General features: G+C 45.0%; 1 protein-coding gene and 1 long non-coding RNA gene across 2 annotated transcripts in view; one reads left to right on the top strand and one right to left on the bottom strand.

The window, feature by feature from the left end:
* The window catches only part of LOC139048655 (uncharacterized), a 117,461-nt gene that overhangs the window by 75,490 nt on the left and 20,761 nt on the right, over nt 1-21,210 (bottom strand). Inside the window, exons 3-7 of the mRNA XM_070523137.1 lie at nt 15,499-15,690; nt 13,716-13,920; nt 9,381-9,505; nt 3,482-3,901; nt 1,851-2,014 (exon numbers count right to left, since the gene is read on the bottom strand). Of these exons, the coding sequence (XP_070379238.1) occupies nt 1,851-2,014; nt 3,482-3,901; nt 9,381-9,505; nt 13,716-13,920; nt 15,499-15,690 (1,106 nt within the window). The remainder of the gene's footprint in view (nt 1-1,850; nt 2,015-3,481; nt 3,902-9,380; nt 9,506-13,715; nt 13,921-15,498; nt 15,691-21,210) is intronic.
* On the top strand, nt 6,312-8,007 carry LOC135904699 (uncharacterized). The gene is made up of 2 exons (XR_011507652.1): nt 6,312-6,485; nt 7,901-8,007. It is a non-coding gene; the product is annotated as an uncharacterized lncRNA (long non-coding RNA).

Here is a 21,210-nt window from a genome sequence, read left to right as displayed (position 1 = left end):
TCATGGAAGATGCAAATGTAAAGAAATAAATTTCTTGATTAATTACAAGAAAAAAGCAAGAGATACAGTTAAACCGCAATATAGCAAAGTCACTAAGACCAGCACTTCGTAATATCGAATTTTTGTTGTACCGAACTCAGACCTTTTATCCATAAAAGTAGTCGCTGAACTTTTTTTTTACATGGAAAAGGCCGTAATATTTTCAGAATTATCGAGGAATAGGAAGAAAAGAATTTCAATGGAAAAATATGTAATTTTGTTGAATTTGGGAGTTATAACCAAAGATATGTCATGCCGACAATATCATTTTTTATTCCTAGGGTGCTGTGCATCTGCTGTGCATCATGCAATGGACTGTTATGCCAGCTACACGGCCTGTTTCAAACTGAAAGTCGTAGAGCATGCCCTGGCATAGGAACCATGCAGCTGGCCAGCTACACGGCCTGTTTCAAACTGAAAGTTGTAGAGCATGCCCTGGCATGGGAACCATGCAGCTGGATGGCATTTCAGCGTCGACACAATGTGTGTGTGCACTACTGGAGGAAATAAGAGGATGAGCTTGGGACTACAAAAACAGATCAACATGCATTTTGAGGACCACAACAAGGAGGCAAGTTTCCTCAGGTGGAGGAAAAAGTTTTCAGCTACTGAAGAGGCTCCGTAGAGGAGGCTGCATAGTATCCCACAAACTGATCTAAAACCATGTGCAAGCCATGTGGAAAAGGTCACTGCATTCCCGCAAGTGATTTTAAGGCCAGCGGCAGTTCTACACTGTGTTAACTTCATGCCGTCTACCGACCTCTGGGCCGCCCACCATTTCCTGCTCTGTGTTGCTTCTATTCTGCCACATCAGTCACACTCTACCCGCGAGTGTTCCATCTCAAGGACTCTACCAGTCTCGCCCCCTCCAGACTTCAATAGCAACCTCGTGAGACTGCATAGTTTTTTTCCATTTTCGAACAATCATGCATGTGTGGATCTAGTTGAAGATCTTTTTCGTGTCTCTATGCCGTCTAATATAACTGTCATGTGCTTCGTAACCACACACTGTCTCCTCCACCTTCTTTGCGTCACACTCCTTGCAACATGACAATCCTAACCACTACAGTGACACATATGGCTATCATCTTGAAAAGCTAGTTGGCGTTGCCACGATAGAAGCATAGGTGTAATTATGGTTTAATAGTTCGAGCAGTGAGCTGCTGTGCTGGGGCAAAAGTTGAATCCCACCATCGGGTGCATGATTAAATTCTTTTTTAAAGGGTGAGCTATTCAGCAAGATAGCAGCACCGAACAGCCACAGTCAGGAAAGGACGGGAGTATTCGCAAAGAAATCTTCATTTTAAAACAATCACAGTGAAACGAACAAGACCACAAAGGCAATGGGAATTTTAAAGCTGCCTCTAAACTGCCAGTGAGTGCGGTGTGATAGGTTGCTAGACTAGTGGACAAGATCTCTGCTGTCTCCTCAGCCAAGAGGGGATGCTTTGTACTGGTGCAGCGAGGCATCCCCCCCCCCCCCCCCCTTCCAGCGATGTTTACATTAGTGCCTTGGCCCCAAAAAGGTGCAACATTAACGTCATGTGATGTGCACTTCTTCACGCAAAGTGAGGAATTTCTCCTCAGTGTGATTAATCGCTTTAGGATTGGGAAGCTTGCAGACAACCTTTGTGCCGAAGCAAATTGTCTGTACTGTAGATAGGCAACGTCAAAAAAACTCTACATATTCTTGCATAGCTCCAGCTGCCACAGCAAACACAGCAGCCTCTACACTGCAGCATGGAGTTAGTGAGACAGAGTACAGCAGTGAAGACAGCTACAAAGAAAGACGGGAACCCCCTTGTGCGTACCAGTAAAGAGCTCCCACAGGACACCACAGAACTCGTAGAGGTCGGCCGTTTTGGTGGGACGAGCGCCAGTGAGCACCTCGGGGGCAAGCCAGCGGCAGTAGAAATCAAGGAAGTCGTCACCAGGTGGACTGTACGAGGCTGCATCACCACCCTCCGCATCCTCACTGCGATCGTTTGTACAACAGCACAACTGGACCACTATTCTTGCTTCTTTAAGTGCAGCGCTGCACCTACAACGTACAGCCGAACCGAACTTTAACCGAGTCAACATGGAAATAACTATGCTATATTCTATATGCATCATAAGCATATTAAGTCAGCTTCCGTTAATCTACTGTTAACTACGTTAATCTACTGTTAATCTATGTTAAACTTAAAATTACGCATTTACCATGACTTGTAGAGCCTGTAATTACGTCGCACAGGAAGCAACTGTGCTGACCGTAAAGAGCCGCACAAGAAAAATTGCATCACTTTCAGGTTTGAGCACTGATATTGTCTAATGCTTTTAATATTTAATACTCGGATTGAACATACTCAGATTTAACATCGCGGGAACCGAGTCAACATGGAAATAACTATGCTATATTCTATATGCATCATAAGCATATTAAGTCAGCTTCCGTTAATCTTTAACTACGTTAATCTACTGTTAATCTACATTAAACTTAAAATTACGCAACCTCGAGTACTAATTGCGCAGGAAGAAAGCGCATGTGATGCCACGCCATCACAGTACACTCACTCTTGCCAGCGCGCCAGATTACGTCTAAAACAGGCAGCATATGCACTCAGCCGCTAGAAAAAGAGATGTGCACCAACCTGCCCCCCACTTTATCCCCCTCCTTCCAATCGTGTGTGCTTGATCGCATTACCTTGAACTCCCTCCTCTTTTATCATTCCCCCTTGCTCGCATGGGAGAACGGCGCTCATCAAGACATCATGCTCCTCGGCTCATCACCTTCGCACGCTTTCTCTCGTGCCCAAAGCATACAGTGCACACTAGGCACAATAGGATATTATCGCACTTGGACTTCATACAGAACACGATGCTGCTCCGCTTCAGTTCACAACTGTTCATGAACACAGCAGATGCCCTGAACACAAGCAGTATCTTCCACGATGACACAGCGTCAGACAGTTTTCCTAAACAGTGAGCGCCGACTGCTTGCATAGAGTACAGCTGAGCCGGCCATGCGTAAAGTTCAGTGGGCCAATGACATGAGTGTGATGAGCCACACAACTATTCCCGTAGCAACACACTATGCGCTGCACTGAATTGACCCAAGAGGCATCATTTGCTTTCGTAGAATTTCAGCAACGACGACCCTGGGCTGGATATGTTGAACTGGTTCCTGCAAAACATTCTGGTTAAGCTTTGGTTTCAAGATGGCAGGAAAATATAGCTTCGGTTCCGGTACAGCTGAAAATAATGGTTTAGCGCAGGTTTTCCAGTTTTGCTTTGGTTCAATTCGACACCCTGGCATATAGCTCGCCCAGCTCCAGTTTTTCTCTTAATGTGAACTAGAATATCAGCTACACCCATTGGTTCTCCACTCCATACCGCTATCACCCTGTTTCTTAACATCACGAGCAACATGGTACACTACAAGAGAAACCTAAACACCTACCTGCGCTGCACAAACTCAAAGTTTCCAAGCTTTCCGAGGCACGGTGACACCACGTAGATGCAGTGCGAGGACACACATCCGTGCACCCAGTGCCTGCTGTGCAGGAAAAGCAGCGCCTCGCACGTCTGCTGCAACACGAGGAGCAAACGACTGTGGTCGAGGGGCCCACGGGCCAGGAGGTGCTGCGCATTGTGCAGGATGTCGAAAAGGCTGCCGAAGTGGACACACTCAAAGACGATCAGCATGTCATCCATGTTCTGCACGGGGCTCACAGCCAGTGGCCACAGCAGGTACGGGTGAAAGCTCAGCCGGCGGATCTTCTCCAGCTCGGTGATGAGGATGTCAGAGCCGGGTCCCCGACTGTGGCTGCCGTTGAGTGAGGATTTCTTCACAGACACCTTCAGCTTGTCCCAGTACATGCTGGCATAATAGATGGATGCACGATGGTTAGTATATTAGATCTAGCATCCGATGCAAAAGTATCTGCATTATATGCAATATTCATTGCAATAAACTTGTTATATTTACTTCGTTAAACCTGACAATAAACAAGAAAATTGTCATCCACCCGAATGTAGCGCAGATTTCAAGTAAATCCATACGGTTTGTGCTATGTCAACAATATCTTCACATTGGCGGAAAGACAGCACACTTGAAGCCACGGCCACCTCAGTTCGCTTAAACTTTGCACCCACCACAGATTACCTCAAAGCTAGGGCACACAGGCTGCATGTGTGTGCAGCCCCACTGACAACCAGACGAAGCTAGAGGAAGAGATACACATCCACCTTCTTCCCTTAGCATCTGCTTGATCACATTACCTCGCTGCTCCCCCATCCCACCTCTCCTCAAACGAGAAGTGCAAATAAAGTCACCATCCTTTTCGGCTCACTTTCGCACCCACAGTACATGGCCAAAGCCAGCTGAATGATAGAATGCCTGCACACTCTGCTTTACGATGTCATGCTAACAGCATTGAATCTAATTTGAATGCTTCTGTGTAATCCACGGTGATTTTGACTTCACCACTTTCAGCACACCCAGCTTCGCAGTGAAAATTTCAGCCCTAGTTGCATGACGTCATAAAGCATAATGCACAGGCCTTGTGATATGAAGGTGCTGTTGATATGGTGCTTGGGGCGTGATAGGATCTTGCCAATACACTGCTGCGCTTTGGCAGCCACATTTCGTCGCATGGCATGCGATTTAAGAGATGCGTTTGCAAGCGATGGCATGTAATTCAATGATTTGACGATCTGCATCTGCAGCACTTTCCATTTATTGCCTCTATTTCTTTGCAGCAACAGTGAAATTTCATTATATTGAAATCATGTATAAATACATTTTGTTATACTGAGGTTTAAAAGACATGGTGCTCTATGAAAAATAAGTTCCGAGTTCGAGGCTTGTATGTGTGTGTGTGTGTGTGTGTGTGTGTGTGTGTGTGTGTGTGTGTGTGTGTGTGTGTGTGTGTGTGTGTATATATATATATATATATATATATATATATATATATATATATATAATGTTGCCCGCTGATCAGATTTTCGACGATCGCCGAGCGTGTTCGCCGCTATCGTTGTGCTATAAGTGTAGCCTGTTTTGTAGGCACAGGTTCGCCCAATAAAAGTTTGTTTTGCCGTTCACAGTATTGCTACTGTGTTCTTTGAAGTCACGACCATGTGTCAATATATATATATATATATATATATATATATATATATATATATATATATATATATATATCCCACATGAAAATGGGCTGTGAATTTCTAGCTGGAAATGGCACTTTCCAGCTTGAAGTGGGATCCACCTCAGCTGGTTTTTCAGCTAGAAGCAGCACTGCCAGCTGGAAGTTTTCCAGCTTCAGCTGGAAACAACTGGATACAGCATTTTTTAGCTGGAAACAGCGCTTCCAACTGGAAACAACTGGATGGAGCATTTTCCAGCCGGAAGTAGAATCTATCGACTGGAAAGTGGAGCCTAATTCCCACTTGCATTAAGACATTTTTTGTATCTACAACATGCCCATATTTAGCCCTAGGTGGTGTTTGTATAAGAACGAAGAGCTTTTACTCTTGCAGCAGCAAAAAAAAAAAAAATATATATATATATATTTTTATTCGTTCGTGTTGCGACAACAATCGGAATTGCATGAACGTATGTAAATGCTCGTCACTCCGGGTACCTTTGATCGCGATCGATAGCAATCTAAAGTGTCCTGTGTGATCGAGTTGCCAAAAAAAAATATCTCCAGGAAAAACGGCCACTTTTATTGAACCTTGCTTGTAGTAAACAAAAGCGACGCGCTCTTGGTCGACACTGTGTTATCTTGCTACATTGTCGACGTCGTCTAGCGAGGAGCTTGCCCGATTGGTCATGATGAGCCGCTGCGCAAACGGCTAGTGTTTACAACATAGCAATTCCTTCTCTAACAAAAAAGAGCCTTAACACGTGGCACCTTCAGCAGTTCAGGCTGCAATGACCGCTGCTCCTATTTTTTCCTGTCTGCACGACGCCACTACAATCGCCGCCATATTTGTTGAATACTTAGGAGCTTTAGTCTCGTATCTTGTCTTGATCTGCTCTTTTGACACTAACAATAATATAATAGCGTGTTATTGCAATATCAGTATTTCTCAGAAAAGCTCGGGTTTTTATTCACAGCAAACAGCAGCATTACAAAGGCAGGCCGAATATAAAAAATGTGACGACGCCACAGGGGCCCCAGTTTCGTACAGCACATGGCGGAAACTGTCACGGCGGGGCAATTTTGCGAGACAACGAGAGTCTCTCGGGTGTGCGTGTGATCAAGTTTTTGCGAGGAACCTGCACGATCTTGTGCATGAAGTAATTATTTTTGGACAGTTCCTTCTCTGGACGGTGTTACAAGTACAGGCAAGCGGCTATCAACGGTTGTTATTGCTGTACTTTGTGGTGTTGTGATTCACCAGTGCGGATCGAAGAGCACCGTTTTCTCCAGCCCTGATTCTACAATTTGGAGGTAATTATTTCACTTGCTTATGTTTTGAGCGTAAGTTAATGCTTATTTTTATCCTGTATGTTGGCACGCTTGAGCATGATATCATAGGTCCCTGGTGTACGTGATGTTCGTATACAGGTTGATCATTTTTATGTTTTGCGGAATTTGATAGAAATGGCCTGTGGCAGACATCATAATTCTTGTCGCTGAGCGGAATTATTCGAAGAGGTGGACATTAATAGCATGCGAAATCGAAAGACATCTTCAAGTAATTAGCAAAAATTGACAAATTAACTTGTTACCTTGCTGCACATATTACTATGTACGAATTGTAGCCTGTGAGTTTGCAAGATGGATCCACCTTAAATGAATTTCCAGAATTACATCAGTTTCGATATATTATTTTCTAAAGTGCGAGACGAATAAGTGGGCGTTCCAGTTACTTTTGTGCTCCAATACATAAAAGAGCGTTTTGTTAAAAAAGTATGTGGACCAACAGTGCACTTTTACGGCGAGTTTGATGACACATATTTCTAACTGGTGTCATTCTGGAAAGTAAGTCCAAGTGGATACGCCTGACAATCTCAATGGCTACAATTCGTAGATTGCGATATGTGCCGTAATGTAATAAATTAGGAAGTTCATTATTGAATTTTTAAAAATTAGTTCAATATGTGTTCCGATTTTTCGTGCGAGTAATCTCCTTCTCTGAAGGATCCAGCTCAAGGACTAGAATTACGGTATCTTCAACAGGCGATTTGTTAAAAATTGCATAAAACTTTAAATTATCACGCAGCATATGTGAAGTGCTTGCCAGTTCGCGTAAGCCCCTTTTGTCTCCAATAGCCCACTTGAATATATTGCCGTGCAGTGTTTGTGCCCAATGTTGCACATACGTACGTCTATTAAATACTAGTGCGTATATGTCAATCTGCCCAACGCAATAGAAGCACATTTATGGCGTGCTTTCACTGCAAGTGCGTGCTCGCAAACACGTTGCCTCGAATGGCAGGCATTTGAATTGGTGCAAAACAACAATAACATAAAAAGATTGGCCCTCAAGCTCCTGTGTTATTCAGCAGAGAAATGCTTCTTGGGAGGCTGTTGAGTTACATCACACGTACGCCTAGTTCAAAATACAAACGAGTTCATTTGAACTCTATTTACACTAAAGCCACAGTCAAGGGCGCTAAATAATTTAACAATCATTGCATAGCTTCTGCAGCTCAAGTTGAGAGCCTCTTGAGAGCTCAGGTTGAGGCATTGCGCCACATAAACGATAGAAAGGGCTGTGATGAATGTACACTGTGGTACTGTTCAAAGGCTGTTGATACAATCCACGTGATTTTGGTAAAGGTCACTGTTTACTAGAACTGAGTGGATTAAAGTGATGATTGTTTTAAAGTTCACTCACTATGTCTAAATATTTTTTTCAGATGGGGTACAAGGAGAAGTGCAAGTGTATTCCACATCTTGAGGGAGATGCAAGATATGCTTCCGCAATCCTTGCTGCAAGTGTTCAAATAAATGGTTGCAAGTTTCAGCACCGTGCTGTTTTGGCTGCATGTATTTTCACCGGACCAGTTGGTCTTGCGGCCAGTCACATTAGGAACTAAGTGTGACTTGCGACAGCAAGCTAAGATCCATGCGAGTTCTGGCCAGTTTGTATCCTGCTTGATGCGAGCTTACACCCTGGGATTTCACCTGAGCATGGCTCAACACCATGGTGTTGTCGCCAAGGCTCAACACCATGGCGACCGGTGCTGTGTGCCAGCCCGGTCTGTGGGTCTGTAGACCCACAGGCCGGGCTGGAGATTCTAGCTGGAACCTCTTCCAGCTGAATTACAGCTGGCATTTCTTGCAGCTGGATCCAGCTGGAAGGCGTTCCAGTTGGGACATATTCCAGCTGGATTATGGAACCGGAAATTTCACCCAGCTGGATTTTTTCCAGCTGCCTTCCCAGCTAGAAAAGTATCCAGCTGGGTGAAATTTCCAGTTCCATAATCCAGCTGGAAGTAAAAACATTTTCACCTGGGATATATATGTATCTTAGTTTAACTGCATTTCTCATTTTACTCAAAAAGCTGGCACGGTAATCTGTATGTCCTAAGATCATTATCAGCCTATTCTATGACAACTGCAGCATGAAAGCATCTCCCAACGATCTCTATAATTACTGCCATTTCACATTAACAACTGTAACTGACATTTTATGTGCACACCAATTAGAACCAGAATCTTTATAAATCAATCAACACCCTTAATATTGCAAAAAGAAACATGTCACTGCCATACTTTCACTTGCTACAGTACACTTTAGGAGTGCAAATAGTAGTCTTGCCCATTTAAAGTAATCAAATGACACATAAAGGTATTTAAACACAAATATGTATTTTTATTTCTACATGGATAGTCACTCATTACTTTTTACCAATACTTTTCCTTACCATACCGAATTCGAAACCACACTTGACCACACTTAAAAATTTTCACACATAATTGGGACATCAATCTTGCATAGAGTTCTCTTGCTCTGCTCTAAAGGTATACTTTCTTTTCAGGAATGCTATGCCATGCTGATAGCTACATGCAATTTGTGACCTGAAACTGCTGGGAAAGCAGCATATAAAACAAAAGAAATGAATGCAATGTAGACCACCATTATTGGGACAAGATGAACAAGATGAGCACAGAGGGGTGTACAATTTACTCTGAATGCACACGGCAATTACAGCAGCTTTGGCCCGCCCTTTTAGCATTATACTTCTTGGTCAGCTGGAAGACAGCGACTGACAGTGACCACAGAATAGATGCCAGATACGAGATATAACCAGAATAATGACAATTTAAGAGAGACGTGCGTGCAGAGAAAGGCCTCTGAAAGGCAAGAATGCCGCACTATACGTGTATACTAACGTCTGCATGAGCGACTGTGGCCCACTCCAGGTGATGTTGTTGTCCTCAGAGTTGTACAGGTAGTTGCTTGCTACAAATGGCACAAATGTGGTGACACCAGTCTCACGGGCGGGGCTGCAGTACACCTGAAAAAAGGGTCGAAGCCGCTCTGGGCATCATGTGCTGATGCATGGCCACACAACATATGAGTGCACACATTTTGCACTCGTTTTCATGTTGCTTTTTCCTTCAAATGAGACGACATTACATTAATAAAATTACATTACATGAAATTACATTCGACGTGGCACATCAACCAACTAGCCAATGCTGTCACAATAATGGAAGTATCGGCTCATTTGTTATTATCCACAGTTGACATCTGCTTCTGCAAGCTTACTGCCAGCAGTAATATTAACTGACACTGTAAAATTACATTCGTATTGACATGTGATCAAGTATTGTGTGTCTATATCTTGTCATAGCAAGGTGTTAGCCTGTGTGCAAATGAGAATTACCATTTCAATGGCTCAACTATTTGTCTCCCTGCTGCTGAGATATTTAATCAAACAGAGGGGAAGTAGGTTAATAAAAATGATTGCTCTGTTACTCAGTACAGCTGACATGGTCATTTGTGGCAGTGTTTGCTGGCAACAGCCTTCGGAAGCTTTAACACTGAGGAGCCATCTTTAGGAGAGGAACACAGAATGACTGAGCTGAATAAAAAATTGCGCAAGAGGCTGCTGTGCTGCACACCAGCTTACTGCCTAGCCTATTGCCTGTTATCACCTCCAAAACACATGTGCAGATGCCAATACTCTTCGAGGATAATAAAAAGCCTTCGCAGCACTTTAAAAGAATGTTTTAGCTAGAAAGGTTACATTAGAAACCATCGGTGGTGATTATCAAAGAAAGGGCTAACTCCTTCGAAATAAGTTGGTATTGCACACATTATTCATGGCAATTTCTTTAAATTATGGAACGCAATGCACACTCATCTGAATTTCAGCAAATTTCAAACAGAAAATCTATTACTGTCTTTATTATCAATGGTTTCTATCAAAATAGTAAACAAATTCCACATAAAGAATGAAGCAAGGACAAGCATGCAATACATGTGCAAGATGGTGGCACAATATTCAACGATTACCACCCCAATGCAAGAGAAACTATGCTAGTGCTGCAGATACTACTAAAAGTGCACTTCCTAATAACGTTTACTCTCCTTTGCATAAAACCCTCTCTCTCTAGCTATTTGGTTCGAACCATGACCAACCCCACATGCGTGGCGTGATAAGCAGTGACTTGTACACTGGTGCAACAACCACTGAGTTAGCCCCACTGATCCCCAACGAGCACTGGCCTCACGACACACCCCATCACAGTCCTATGTACTACTCCAGCCATATTGTTAACTAGAACGGCAAGCAACCATGCATTTAAGGATCAGGCGTTGAAGAATCGGGTCATAGCAAAGAGTCTAATGCTTAAAATGTATCACTCGACATTGGGCTTGTGCGAATTCAATATTTTTTATGCTATTCGATGTTTGCTTCTGCTTGAATTTCTGTACTCAAATTTTTCGAAGTGTTCAGAACGAACAAATATACATAATTTTTTCGCATATAGGCCACACCTCCAACTAATACACCCTGAAAAAAAAATATGCGCATATAATCTGCAGGAATAACCGCAGACAATGACTACACGCAATTCTTTGTACAGACAGCCCTCCATTCGCGGATGCACAAATCGTCCATGTCGTATCTTAGGCCGGCTCTCTATCCCCCTGCCCCACTCCCCCTCTTCAGCGGAAATGATGGGGAGAACTTTGCCCTGAAGGTGTTTTCATGGCAGCATGCGCCACGCTACCGTGAAACCACACCTCGAGTTAAAATGCGTGCTGCCAGGAAGACACATACAAGTTGAAATTTGCATATAACCCGCACCCTGATTTTAAAGCGAAATTTTTAAGCATTTTTGATGCAGCACTAATCAGTAGCCTTGGTGGCCGACGTCCTACAAAACTGCGCTGGTTAGGCCACAAGGCAGGCGGCCTTGGATGTTAAACGTTTGTCGCGGGAAGTTTGCTGGTGATCGGGGGAGAGATATGCACGGGAAAGAGTGAGGACGCAAAAGCAGCGAGCGTGCCTACTAAGTTCGTACGTGTGCACACTGGACGGAACGGGTTAGGCTCACATGCTGACGGAACGTGAAACGCTACCGGGGCCTCAATCGCCCCAGAATTTTGACTAAGCACAACAATGAGCAAGAGCCTGTGAACAAATCTTTTGTGCTGCTGCAGTTGTAAGAAATGTTGACTTGGCATATTTTTGCGTGGAATAATTTTTCATCTGAATAACAGCACTTCGAAAATCAAATTACCCGATTTCAGAGATGAACCAGTTTACTTCTTTTTGGCTTCTTTAGTCAGCATCTGGCACTTGTATCAAGGATTTATGCAAACCCCACAGCTATTCGAACTAATTGCTTTGAAATTATTCCACACTAATTACTATTCGCTTCGAGCCAAAAATTGATATGCGCACAAGCCTACTCGACGTATACAAGTGGTAAGGAAAGGCAGGCAGACACAATTCGAACGAGAAGGACAACGCGAACACAGTAACAGTAAAGTTCCGTTAATTCAACTCCAGTCGACTTTTCGGTAATTCTGAGCGAAGGTCCCGGCCAGTGGAGATGCATTTTCCTATGGGGCCAAAAGTTATTTCAACCCTAAAATTGGCCTTGGCCGGATAATTCTAACTGGACCAGTCACCCTAAGGTGGTATTCTAACAGCGGCCCCTTTGGTGGCAGCACCTATCTCGGCAGGGGTTAGGGGGACAGTGTATGAGTTGAACACGTCATCTGCCGTGGAAAATGTCTATTTCAGACTTGCACTAGAACTTTCAAGCGACGACCATAGCTCAATGTTCGTGTTTACCATATCCTAAAGCCGAGTTTCCTTTCTTTTTTAGAAAAATTGGGTCGTAAATTGCCTGTGTGGTGCAATCGGACACGAAACTAAGAACAACTTCTCAGCGTTCGTATGCTTTACTGCATAAAAATAAATACATTGCGCCAAAGCAAACGTCAAGTTAGTGTGGCGAAGTTGAGTTTAGGAAACTAGCCACCATTGCGCAACACATAGGGCCAACATCTCCTGCAAAAAAAATCACGTCAGTGTTTGATTTCGACTTTGTTTGGAAGCATTAATGGTTATTTATACGTGTGTTTTCTACTTTGGAAATACAGAAAGCTGGCGCGCATTTGGCATTTGACTCGGGGGCATGTTGGTAGAATCTGGCAAGTACTGTCCAATTAAGGGGGTATGGTAGGGTGCATGAACTATCTTCGTTTCAGCTTTATATCTCAACAACTGTTCTATATATTAGCGTGAAATTCTGCACGCTCAATAGCAATAGTGTTGGCCTTAATTGGTGTAATTTTTTACTGCAGGCCTTTTTTATTTTTTGTGTATTTGAGAACCAAACTTTAAGCTATGATGTAAAATAAAATGTACCTTTCCTCAGAAACAAAAAACAGCATGACTGTGAAATTTAGTACAATAATTCTGTATAATAGTGGGTTTAACTGGAACCTTTAAAAAATGCTTTGCTACATTTACGTCACAAGAAAAAAAATATTGCCGTCACACATCTCGTACCATGAAGGGTCTTTCTAATAATCTTTTCTTTTTTAGTTATACCCGAGTGATTTTTTCACACATTTAGGTTCAGATTACTTGCAAGGGATGTGAGTATATTCTGGGAAAATTTCAGCGTAATGGGCTGTATAGTTTTCCAGAAAAGGTACATCAAGTTCCGAAAATTTTGAAACAAGTGATTTTGAGAAAAACGCATTTTTATGTTTGCACCTTCACTACAACCGTTCAACATGCACCAGCAGAGTACAGAAACTTTCTGGCTTTTTTGGTGTCTTCCCCAAAGCCTTTCTTCATGTTTATGTAAACATAAACATGAAGTAAACATAATTACGTAAACACTGAAAAAATGATGGAAAACAACATGTAAGCAAACCCTCGGGTCTGTCACGTTTAAATACCAGGCGGCGCGCTTTTTGGCGCCATTTTTAAATGGCTTAGAGCGCTCCTATGCGCTCGCCGCTGCACTGTTTTGCTCTCCACAGTGTGTATTATTTTTTATTGATGAAATCAAAAAATCAGTTTTTTGGTCGATTTGCCCTACTATACCCCCTTAATTCGCACTGTGTTCTGGCATTCTTTCTTCATTTTAATTCAACCCGCCGGCTAATTCGATCGATGTCATCGGTCCTGTCAAGGTCAAATTAACGAAAGTTGACATATCAGCGCCCGGAGGTGAACCGAGACGCACCACCCCGAATCCTCCGTCAGCGCGGATCCTCTCGCCGCACCAGGGCTTGCGGGGCGCCATGGGCCGACCGACCAGGCGCCGGCGCAATGAGGCGGCTGCCGCCGCGCCCCCTCTGCCAGGCGAGCCATCCACGCCGGTCCCACCACCCGCTGTTTCATCGTCCAGCAGGGCAGCCGCGTCGCCGAACCGGTATGCCAGCGCGCGCCTGCGTAAGTTATCGGTGCAGGTGGCAAGATAGTCTGCAGAATCAGTGCAGGCTTCACGGGTTTCAGAATTCTTTTTTTCAAAACTTGGAGTAAAAATACCAGAATATTAGTTTATTTAGCAATGACAGGATAACCCAGCGTTTTCCTTTTTAGCACTTCAATATTTTAAAACAATGAATACTATGAAAAATTATAAACATTCAAATTTTGCTGGATACAAATTATGCTGAGCTCGCAGGCCAACTACGGGAAGTTTATCTGCAGCACCGAAGCGTCTGCCTGGGGTACACGCGCCTGCATGTCCCCGTACTGGAGATTCGAACCATGGAGTAAGAAAGCATAGACGTCACGCACCGAACTTCGGCAATTCGGCCTCTTCTAACACCACCACTTTCTCAATCTTCAAGGCCTATGAGGTCAATAAGTGGCTATTAGCTGACAGAACAGTTTCAAGCCCTGTGGATCTATATTGTCCCTATACAATAATGGCCGCCTGTCTTGCACGCCTTTTCCTTTGTTTCCAGTTGCACGCATGCTACTCTGAGCTGTAGGTAACAAACGATATTAGCCTGGCATTGCGCTCTTAATTAACAGGAAAGTATCGAGCACAGTGCCTGAACAAAAGCTAATGCACATTGCAATTAAGACATATTGCATTATTTATTGCTTGGGGACAAGAAATTACTGTGCAAGCTTTTTTTAAAGATTTTAGCATGTTGCAAAAAAAAGATAATCCCGTAGGTATGCGTGGTTGCAGAATGCCTCGTCTGGTATAATTCACCCACAGAAAAAATAAATGTGAAGGCTGGCAGTCTTAAATTTGGGTTTTTTTCTGGTGCCAGAACTATGCTCTCATTATAGAGTTTTAGCATGTCCGATACTTGAGTAAACGCAAGCTGACTGGGCGTTTTACGGGACGAGCGGAGGCGCAAACGTGAGTGTCTTGCTTGCTGAAGCCATCTGGTGGCAAAGAGCTCAGACAAACGCAGAGCTAATATTGCAGTGATCAAGTGTATTCTACTTCGCTGCTGGTATAAATTTCTGGCAACGGCATAATCTCGTTGTTGCCGAAACATTACACCAGCAGCAAAGGTAAATACACTTGGTAACTGCAATATTGGCTGTGTTTGTCTGGTTGAGCTCTTCGCCACCAGGTGGCTGCACTGCCCTGGCGGCTAACGTTCACACCTCCGCCCCTCCGGTAAAACGCCCAGTCCGCCTACATTTACCGCAATACTGGACAAGCTGTACCCCATGTACACGGTGATCAGAACTCTAGATAAATCTTGACCACCTGAGGTTCTTCAACGTGCACCTGGATCCACAAGCATTCTTGCCTTTCTCCCCCATCGAAATGAGGCGGCTTCGAGCTCAGCAACGCAATGCCACAGCCACAGGGATCACAGGGCGGGTCGTCTCCAGACATCAAGAGAACAGGCATGCCCACGTTGTTACAAATTTCGTTTGCAGGGCACAGATTATACCATAGAGATCGATGACATTGCGCCCAAGATTGAAGAGCGCTGTTCGTGTACGTCAGCACAAGCAGAGAGAGAGAGGAGGCAGTGTGCTCGTACTTGGTGTTGATGAAGGCGACCAGCTTGCGCCGGCACTGCGGGTCAGCGTGTCCCAACGCCCAGTCCTGTGGAGTGCGGCCCGAGGCGTCACGCAGCCGCAGGTCCCCGCCACACTCCAGCAGCTGCTGCAGGAGGCCCCGGCTGCCCCGGCGGCACGCTGCGTGCACTGGAGTGGCGCCCCCGCTGCATCGGCTGTGCGCACATGCATAAATTAACTGCTCCGGTGCTTTTTAGGAAAGTCGCATCACTCCAGCCGTCAAGAGAAGAAGTGAAAGTACACTCACACAAACAGCACTGCACGGATTAGTCCAGTGCCAATAACACAATAACTTCCCAGCGCAAACTGAAAGGTGGCACACCAATCGACAGATCTTTGCCTATGATGTTATATTGGCAAGATGTCTTTTATGCAATAGCAATTACAGTTAAACCTCGATAAAACAAAGTTGGTGAAATTGGCAATTTACTCTGTTATATTGAAATTTCGTTATATTGAGCTTCAATTTCTTTTGTAAATAAGTACAGTCCCCGATGGATATATTTTACAGGGAAGGGGCTGCAATATTTTTTCCAATTACTGTGAAACCTTAAAAAGAAGCAAACCTGAATGAGAAAAAAATATTTTTGCTGAACTTGAGAGTAGGCAACGAATGATACAATTTCATGGCCATGTCGATGTCTTCCCACCGCCGGTATGAAGTGATTCAACCACATTTTCGCGCCCACTCCGCCCCCGGCAATGGAACAATACTATCTTGAAAAGCACCAGCAAGGGAAAGGGAATGCTTCATCTTGCTTTTGCTTCAACGGGTCCCCGAAACTTGAGATTACCCAACATTCAGTACTATATGTGTGGTAGCAAAGCGCACGATGCCACGCCATCTCAGCTCGCACAGGTGGTAGGTTACCTCTAAAACAGGGCGGCCGGGCTCGTATTTTTATTTACGCCCAAGCCCAGTGCTGGACCGCTGTGCCGTCATGCACCGCCCGCACGTGCCACCTTTCTAGGTATTTTTCTGCCGAAGCGCCACGGCACGTGCCCAACAACCTTCTAGGTATTTGGTTTTGCGTTCCTAGCTGTGCCTGGGCGTGCAGTCTGCTCGGGCCAGCCCACATTTGTAGAGTTTAGGCGGTGTAGGTAAGCTTTAATTTTAAATGCATAAGCCTTTGTATGCTTACCCAATGGGACAACCGTCCCTTCGTCCGTCCCGTAATAAGACGACTGCTTTCGAGATAGCGGCTGTAGCAGTGGGCGAATTTGCCTTTGCGCTGCCTCCTGCTTCTACGCCAACAAAGTGGCGAAAACACAGTGCTGATGGCGCTCTTTGCTAACGCCTCACTCTGCCACTTTTGCAGATCCCTTTCAAGTTATGGGCACGCGTGCCTCTTCAACACGTAAGCAGTGAGAACACAGCGCGCTAAGCTATGAGCAGTCTGCACTCTTTGTGGGCACCGCAGGTCACTTTCAAGTTGTGGCCCGCACGGCAATGCCAAAAGAAGCCGCTGCCAGAGTACGTTCACGGTTCAATAATGGTTTGACGCAGATGAATAAGGCATCAAAGAGCGATAACGACTTATAATGATCGAAACGTCATCAGCGCACCTTGCGCCTCTACCTGCAGTACTTTGCAAGCGTTATCAATGCTCCTTGCACAGCCGTCGGCGCTAGTTCGTGTCGCCACTGAGCTGTCGTTAGTACTGGCCTAATCAAGTTTCATAACGTTAGTAATGACACCAGGCTGTGTGGAGATGAGCAAGTGGCATAATGCTAAAGCATACTTAGTTTAACTCCCAGGGGAGCTACTGCGCCTTGCTATTCTGGCAGGAAGGGAGATAGTGATGTCAAGATCGACGCTTGAGCGCAGCGATGATGTGGCCCATGGTGCAAGAAACCCTTCATTTCCTACGATTATACCAGCTTTTGTAGATCGAAGCGGCTCGCACACCGCGATCAACTTCTTATCACATCCCTTTATCCCCTTATCTAGTGTGAACAATTTCGTCCAGTGTTATTTCAGCTTCCGCACGCAAATCTTATTTCAAAATGCCTAGATGGCGTGTTTTCAAAAACACATTTTTTCTTAGCGACAGCTGGGTGAGCAGATTGTGCGCGCAGGCATAACATCTCCCTAGTCCCACCAAGTACCTACAAGGATCTAGGGCGCTCGCCGTGGCGCTTCGGGGAACAAGTACCTAGAAACATGGTACATGCGAGAGGCACATGGTGGCGCAGCGGTCGAGGATTGGGCTTGGGCATAAATAGAAGCACGCCTCCCGGGCTGCGAATGTGCTCAGCCACACTGACAGCCATGCGCAGGCGTGGCCATGCTAAAAATGAAGACGCGCGCCACCCTGCCCACCACTCCTCGCACCCTTCGCGTGCGCTTGATCGCTCGCAAGATACGGCCGGGCAGCGTATTTACAAGTGCTAGTAGATACGGTGGGGCATGGCACTTGCGGATACGCTGGAGTAACAAAACTGCCCAAAGAGTCAATGTTTTTGTACACTTCTTCTGGCAAAGCTTGCTGTTGAGACACAACATCTCTCAACTTTCCAATGTACCCTACAACCTCATGTAGGGTTATAGGGCTTGAAACTGGCTCGGCAGTTGCCTCTTCTTCGTCACACTCTTCTTTTTCTTCTTCTTCAGGACGAACCCTGAAACAATCTCCAGATCCGTCTGTCCAGCACAGGTAATCAGTGCACTGTCATACTGTGCATATATAGTCTTCAAACAAAGTATTTCTATCGACCTCCAGCTGATGACAGATCTCTGTCCACATCGCGGAGTCTATCCTCTGAGCGAGTTCGTTAAACTGAAATACTGACTGTTCCGAAATTCGTTTAAGTGAAACATTTTTGCATAGAATCCGTAAGAAAACTGCCGGGATGTTTTAAAAAGTTCGTTATTCTGAAATATTTGATAAACTGACGTTCGTATAACTGAAAGTTTACTGTATATATATATGTATATGCTTAGTGCCGCAATACAACAGTAAATGATGCCTAAAATCCAATGTGCGCGGGCCTATTGGGGGCGAGCTCTACCACTGGAAAAGCTGGTGCCACCGTCGGCATGACGTGACATGCGGGATCACGTGGACACAGCGGCCGCGTCGGCTGCTTCGGTAGCGCCGAAGCGAGCTGAAAACGAAAGTTTGAAGTCCCACCTGCGCTGCGGTTCTGATTAAGTGGTGAGGCTTTACCGCCTAGGGGGCCTGCTTGACAACATTTGAAAGTACTATAATAGGTAGTGGCTGCCTTTGGAGGCGGGCAGCATGGTAGGCTCGGTGCCGCAGTGCCGGACGTACGCAACCGAGCCCGGTGTCAGCTTATTACACGTAGCCGCAGGACAAGGAGCTGCGTGAAGCTTGGCTCCCGAAACTTAGAACCGGCAAAGCCATCGGCTACAACTCGGGTATGCAGCAAGCACAGACGCGAGGAAGATTTCTGCTACGGCGCCGGGAGTGCAATGTTCGGTGAGTAGCAGAAAACGCGCACTGAGACGCTCGCCCGCGCCCGATGCCCGGCTAATGTCATGACGGTTTGGTCTATGAACTCGTTGATGCTAGCTACTGGAAAGTTCACTGGAACGGAAAGGGAGTGGCAAGACGCACATTAAAAAAGGCATGGCATACGGTCATGTTTGTGTTATGAATTAATGCACTGGATTACGAAAATGAAGCAGAGGGAAATCGCACGTTGAGGAGGAGGAGGAGTAGATTTTAATGAAGAAAAAGGAGGAGAGGTCGGCCTGGAGAGCGTGTCTGCAGCCTGCTACGCCGCACGCTGAGAAGACCGATAAATATATAAGTGCGACGCAACTTGAGAAGTATTGAAATGTCCAAGAATTTAGAACACAAAAAAAGATTTAATCGTCGCGACGGTACATCACAGTTGCAGTAGGCGTCGATGTCTCTATAACGAAATTATTTTTGAACAGTCCTGATAGCGTCCATGCAACAACGGTTGCTATTGTACTGTCAAATGCTCATATGCTGTGACCTAAAGCTCACGGCACGGTGCAAAAACGCACTCATAGTGAAAGAAAACATTGTGCTCGGACATGCATGCATGCAGACGCGCATTCGGTCGCTGCGAACCCCTGCGATCGCCGCAGAAGATTCCTTCTGTTATGCTCAATTTGGTTACACAGACAGCCCACTATAAGAGCATATTTCACATAGTTTACTCTCAGCGTTTGCCTACCTTTCACGCAAGAAGCCGGTTCAGGAGACTCTATCGCGGCGACCGCGCGCAGTGGCGTTCACTGTACATATTCGGTAAAGAGGTAGCGCGTCTGTAAACAGTTCTGTGCATTCAGTTTGACCAAGATTATTATATCGACAGTCAAAAACTTCTCTCGTTTTGAGAGTACATACATAAATGTGCAGGAGGGCTGCCGTGTGGTGTTCTTATTGAACGCCGTAAGCCAAAAAAACCTATGAGGAGCGTGTCGCGTGATCCCTCAACTACGCAAGGGAGGCGCTTCCTACAGATGGCGACTCTGTAACTCGCCGCCAATAACACGATCTCACAAGCTGGTTGCAGCACAGCCAAAGGTACGAGGCATATACAAGCAATGTCCTTGCGCAGCAGTATATAGTTCCGGGCGTAAATGGCTGATTATTGGCTACACTGGAAAGTTTTATTTTTTGCTAGCTACATGATACGGTACAGCGATACGTGACATGTTAAGACCTTTGCGCATTCGCGTCATCTACCGAGGAATACTTTGACAGTTACCGTCGGTAACCATAACCTTTGCCGTGGCCACATGGCAGCGCCCATACAGTGCCGACCACTATCACAATTCGCGCTTGTAACTGGCTCTACGCGCTGTCAGCAAGAAACAAGCTGACGTCAAATCATTAGGTATGTTTTGTCGTGATTATTGAGATCGGCCGTTTGTTTCCACGCCGCTAGGACTATAGACACAACATCGAGCCATAAAACTGGTTTGGTTTCTAGTTAGCAGATGGCACCACAGCATTAGCACTGGTGACGCGTCGACGATACAGAACGCTATAAAAGCCTAATTGTTCACAGCATCATTAATTTACTACCCCGCTTTAGCATGGTACGCATTATGGTCCTGACAGGGTGTCTACCAAGTTGCCATTTCCAAATTCCCTGAGTTTTCCAGGTTTTCCCTGAGTACCTTTGCAAAATTCTCTGAATGAGCCAGAACTTTGCTTTATATGACAAATTAAGCTGACAACATGTTGCCCGATGTTGTCACTCTCTAGTAAGCATGTTGAAACGAAAAAATGACTTAATCCAGTTTGAATAGTAAGCAGTAATATCTATTTTATTTAAAAAGAGAACAGAAGGAAGGTGTTAGTAAAATGCACAGCGAGAAAAATGGTAAAACTCATTCCAAATTGAGTCGAAAAATAGGAATGAAAAGGACTTGCATACATAAATATTTTTGAATATGAGCTATTTCTATCAACTGATAGCAAGCTCATCGGTATGAGGCCTGAACTTTGTCACAACTAAGATTCTCTCTCAGCAGCTCGGAAGTCAAGCTCAATTGCCCTGACATATAGTATCTGCCACTACACATCATCTCGCTGTTGGGTTTCACTGCTTTAAAGAGTTTATTTTGGTTTGGATGAGGTACACCTGCATCTCGGCGTCAGCCAACACTGTTTTTTGAGCTCAAGCTCCTTCAAAGAGGTGGTGGCACGCTTTCTTTCCCGTTAATT

This window comes from Dermacentor albipictus, chromosome 8, assembly GCF_038994185.2.
Source record: "Dermacentor albipictus isolate Rhodes 1998 colony chromosome 8, USDA_Dalb.pri_finalv2, whole genome shotgun sequence".
In the NCBI taxonomy this organism is placed as follows: Eukaryota; Metazoa; Arthropoda; class Arachnida; order Ixodida; family Ixodidae; genus Dermacentor; species Dermacentor albipictus.
The sequence above is the reverse complement of the archived record's forward strand: the minus strand, read 5'-3'. Positions and strand labels throughout refer to the sequence as shown.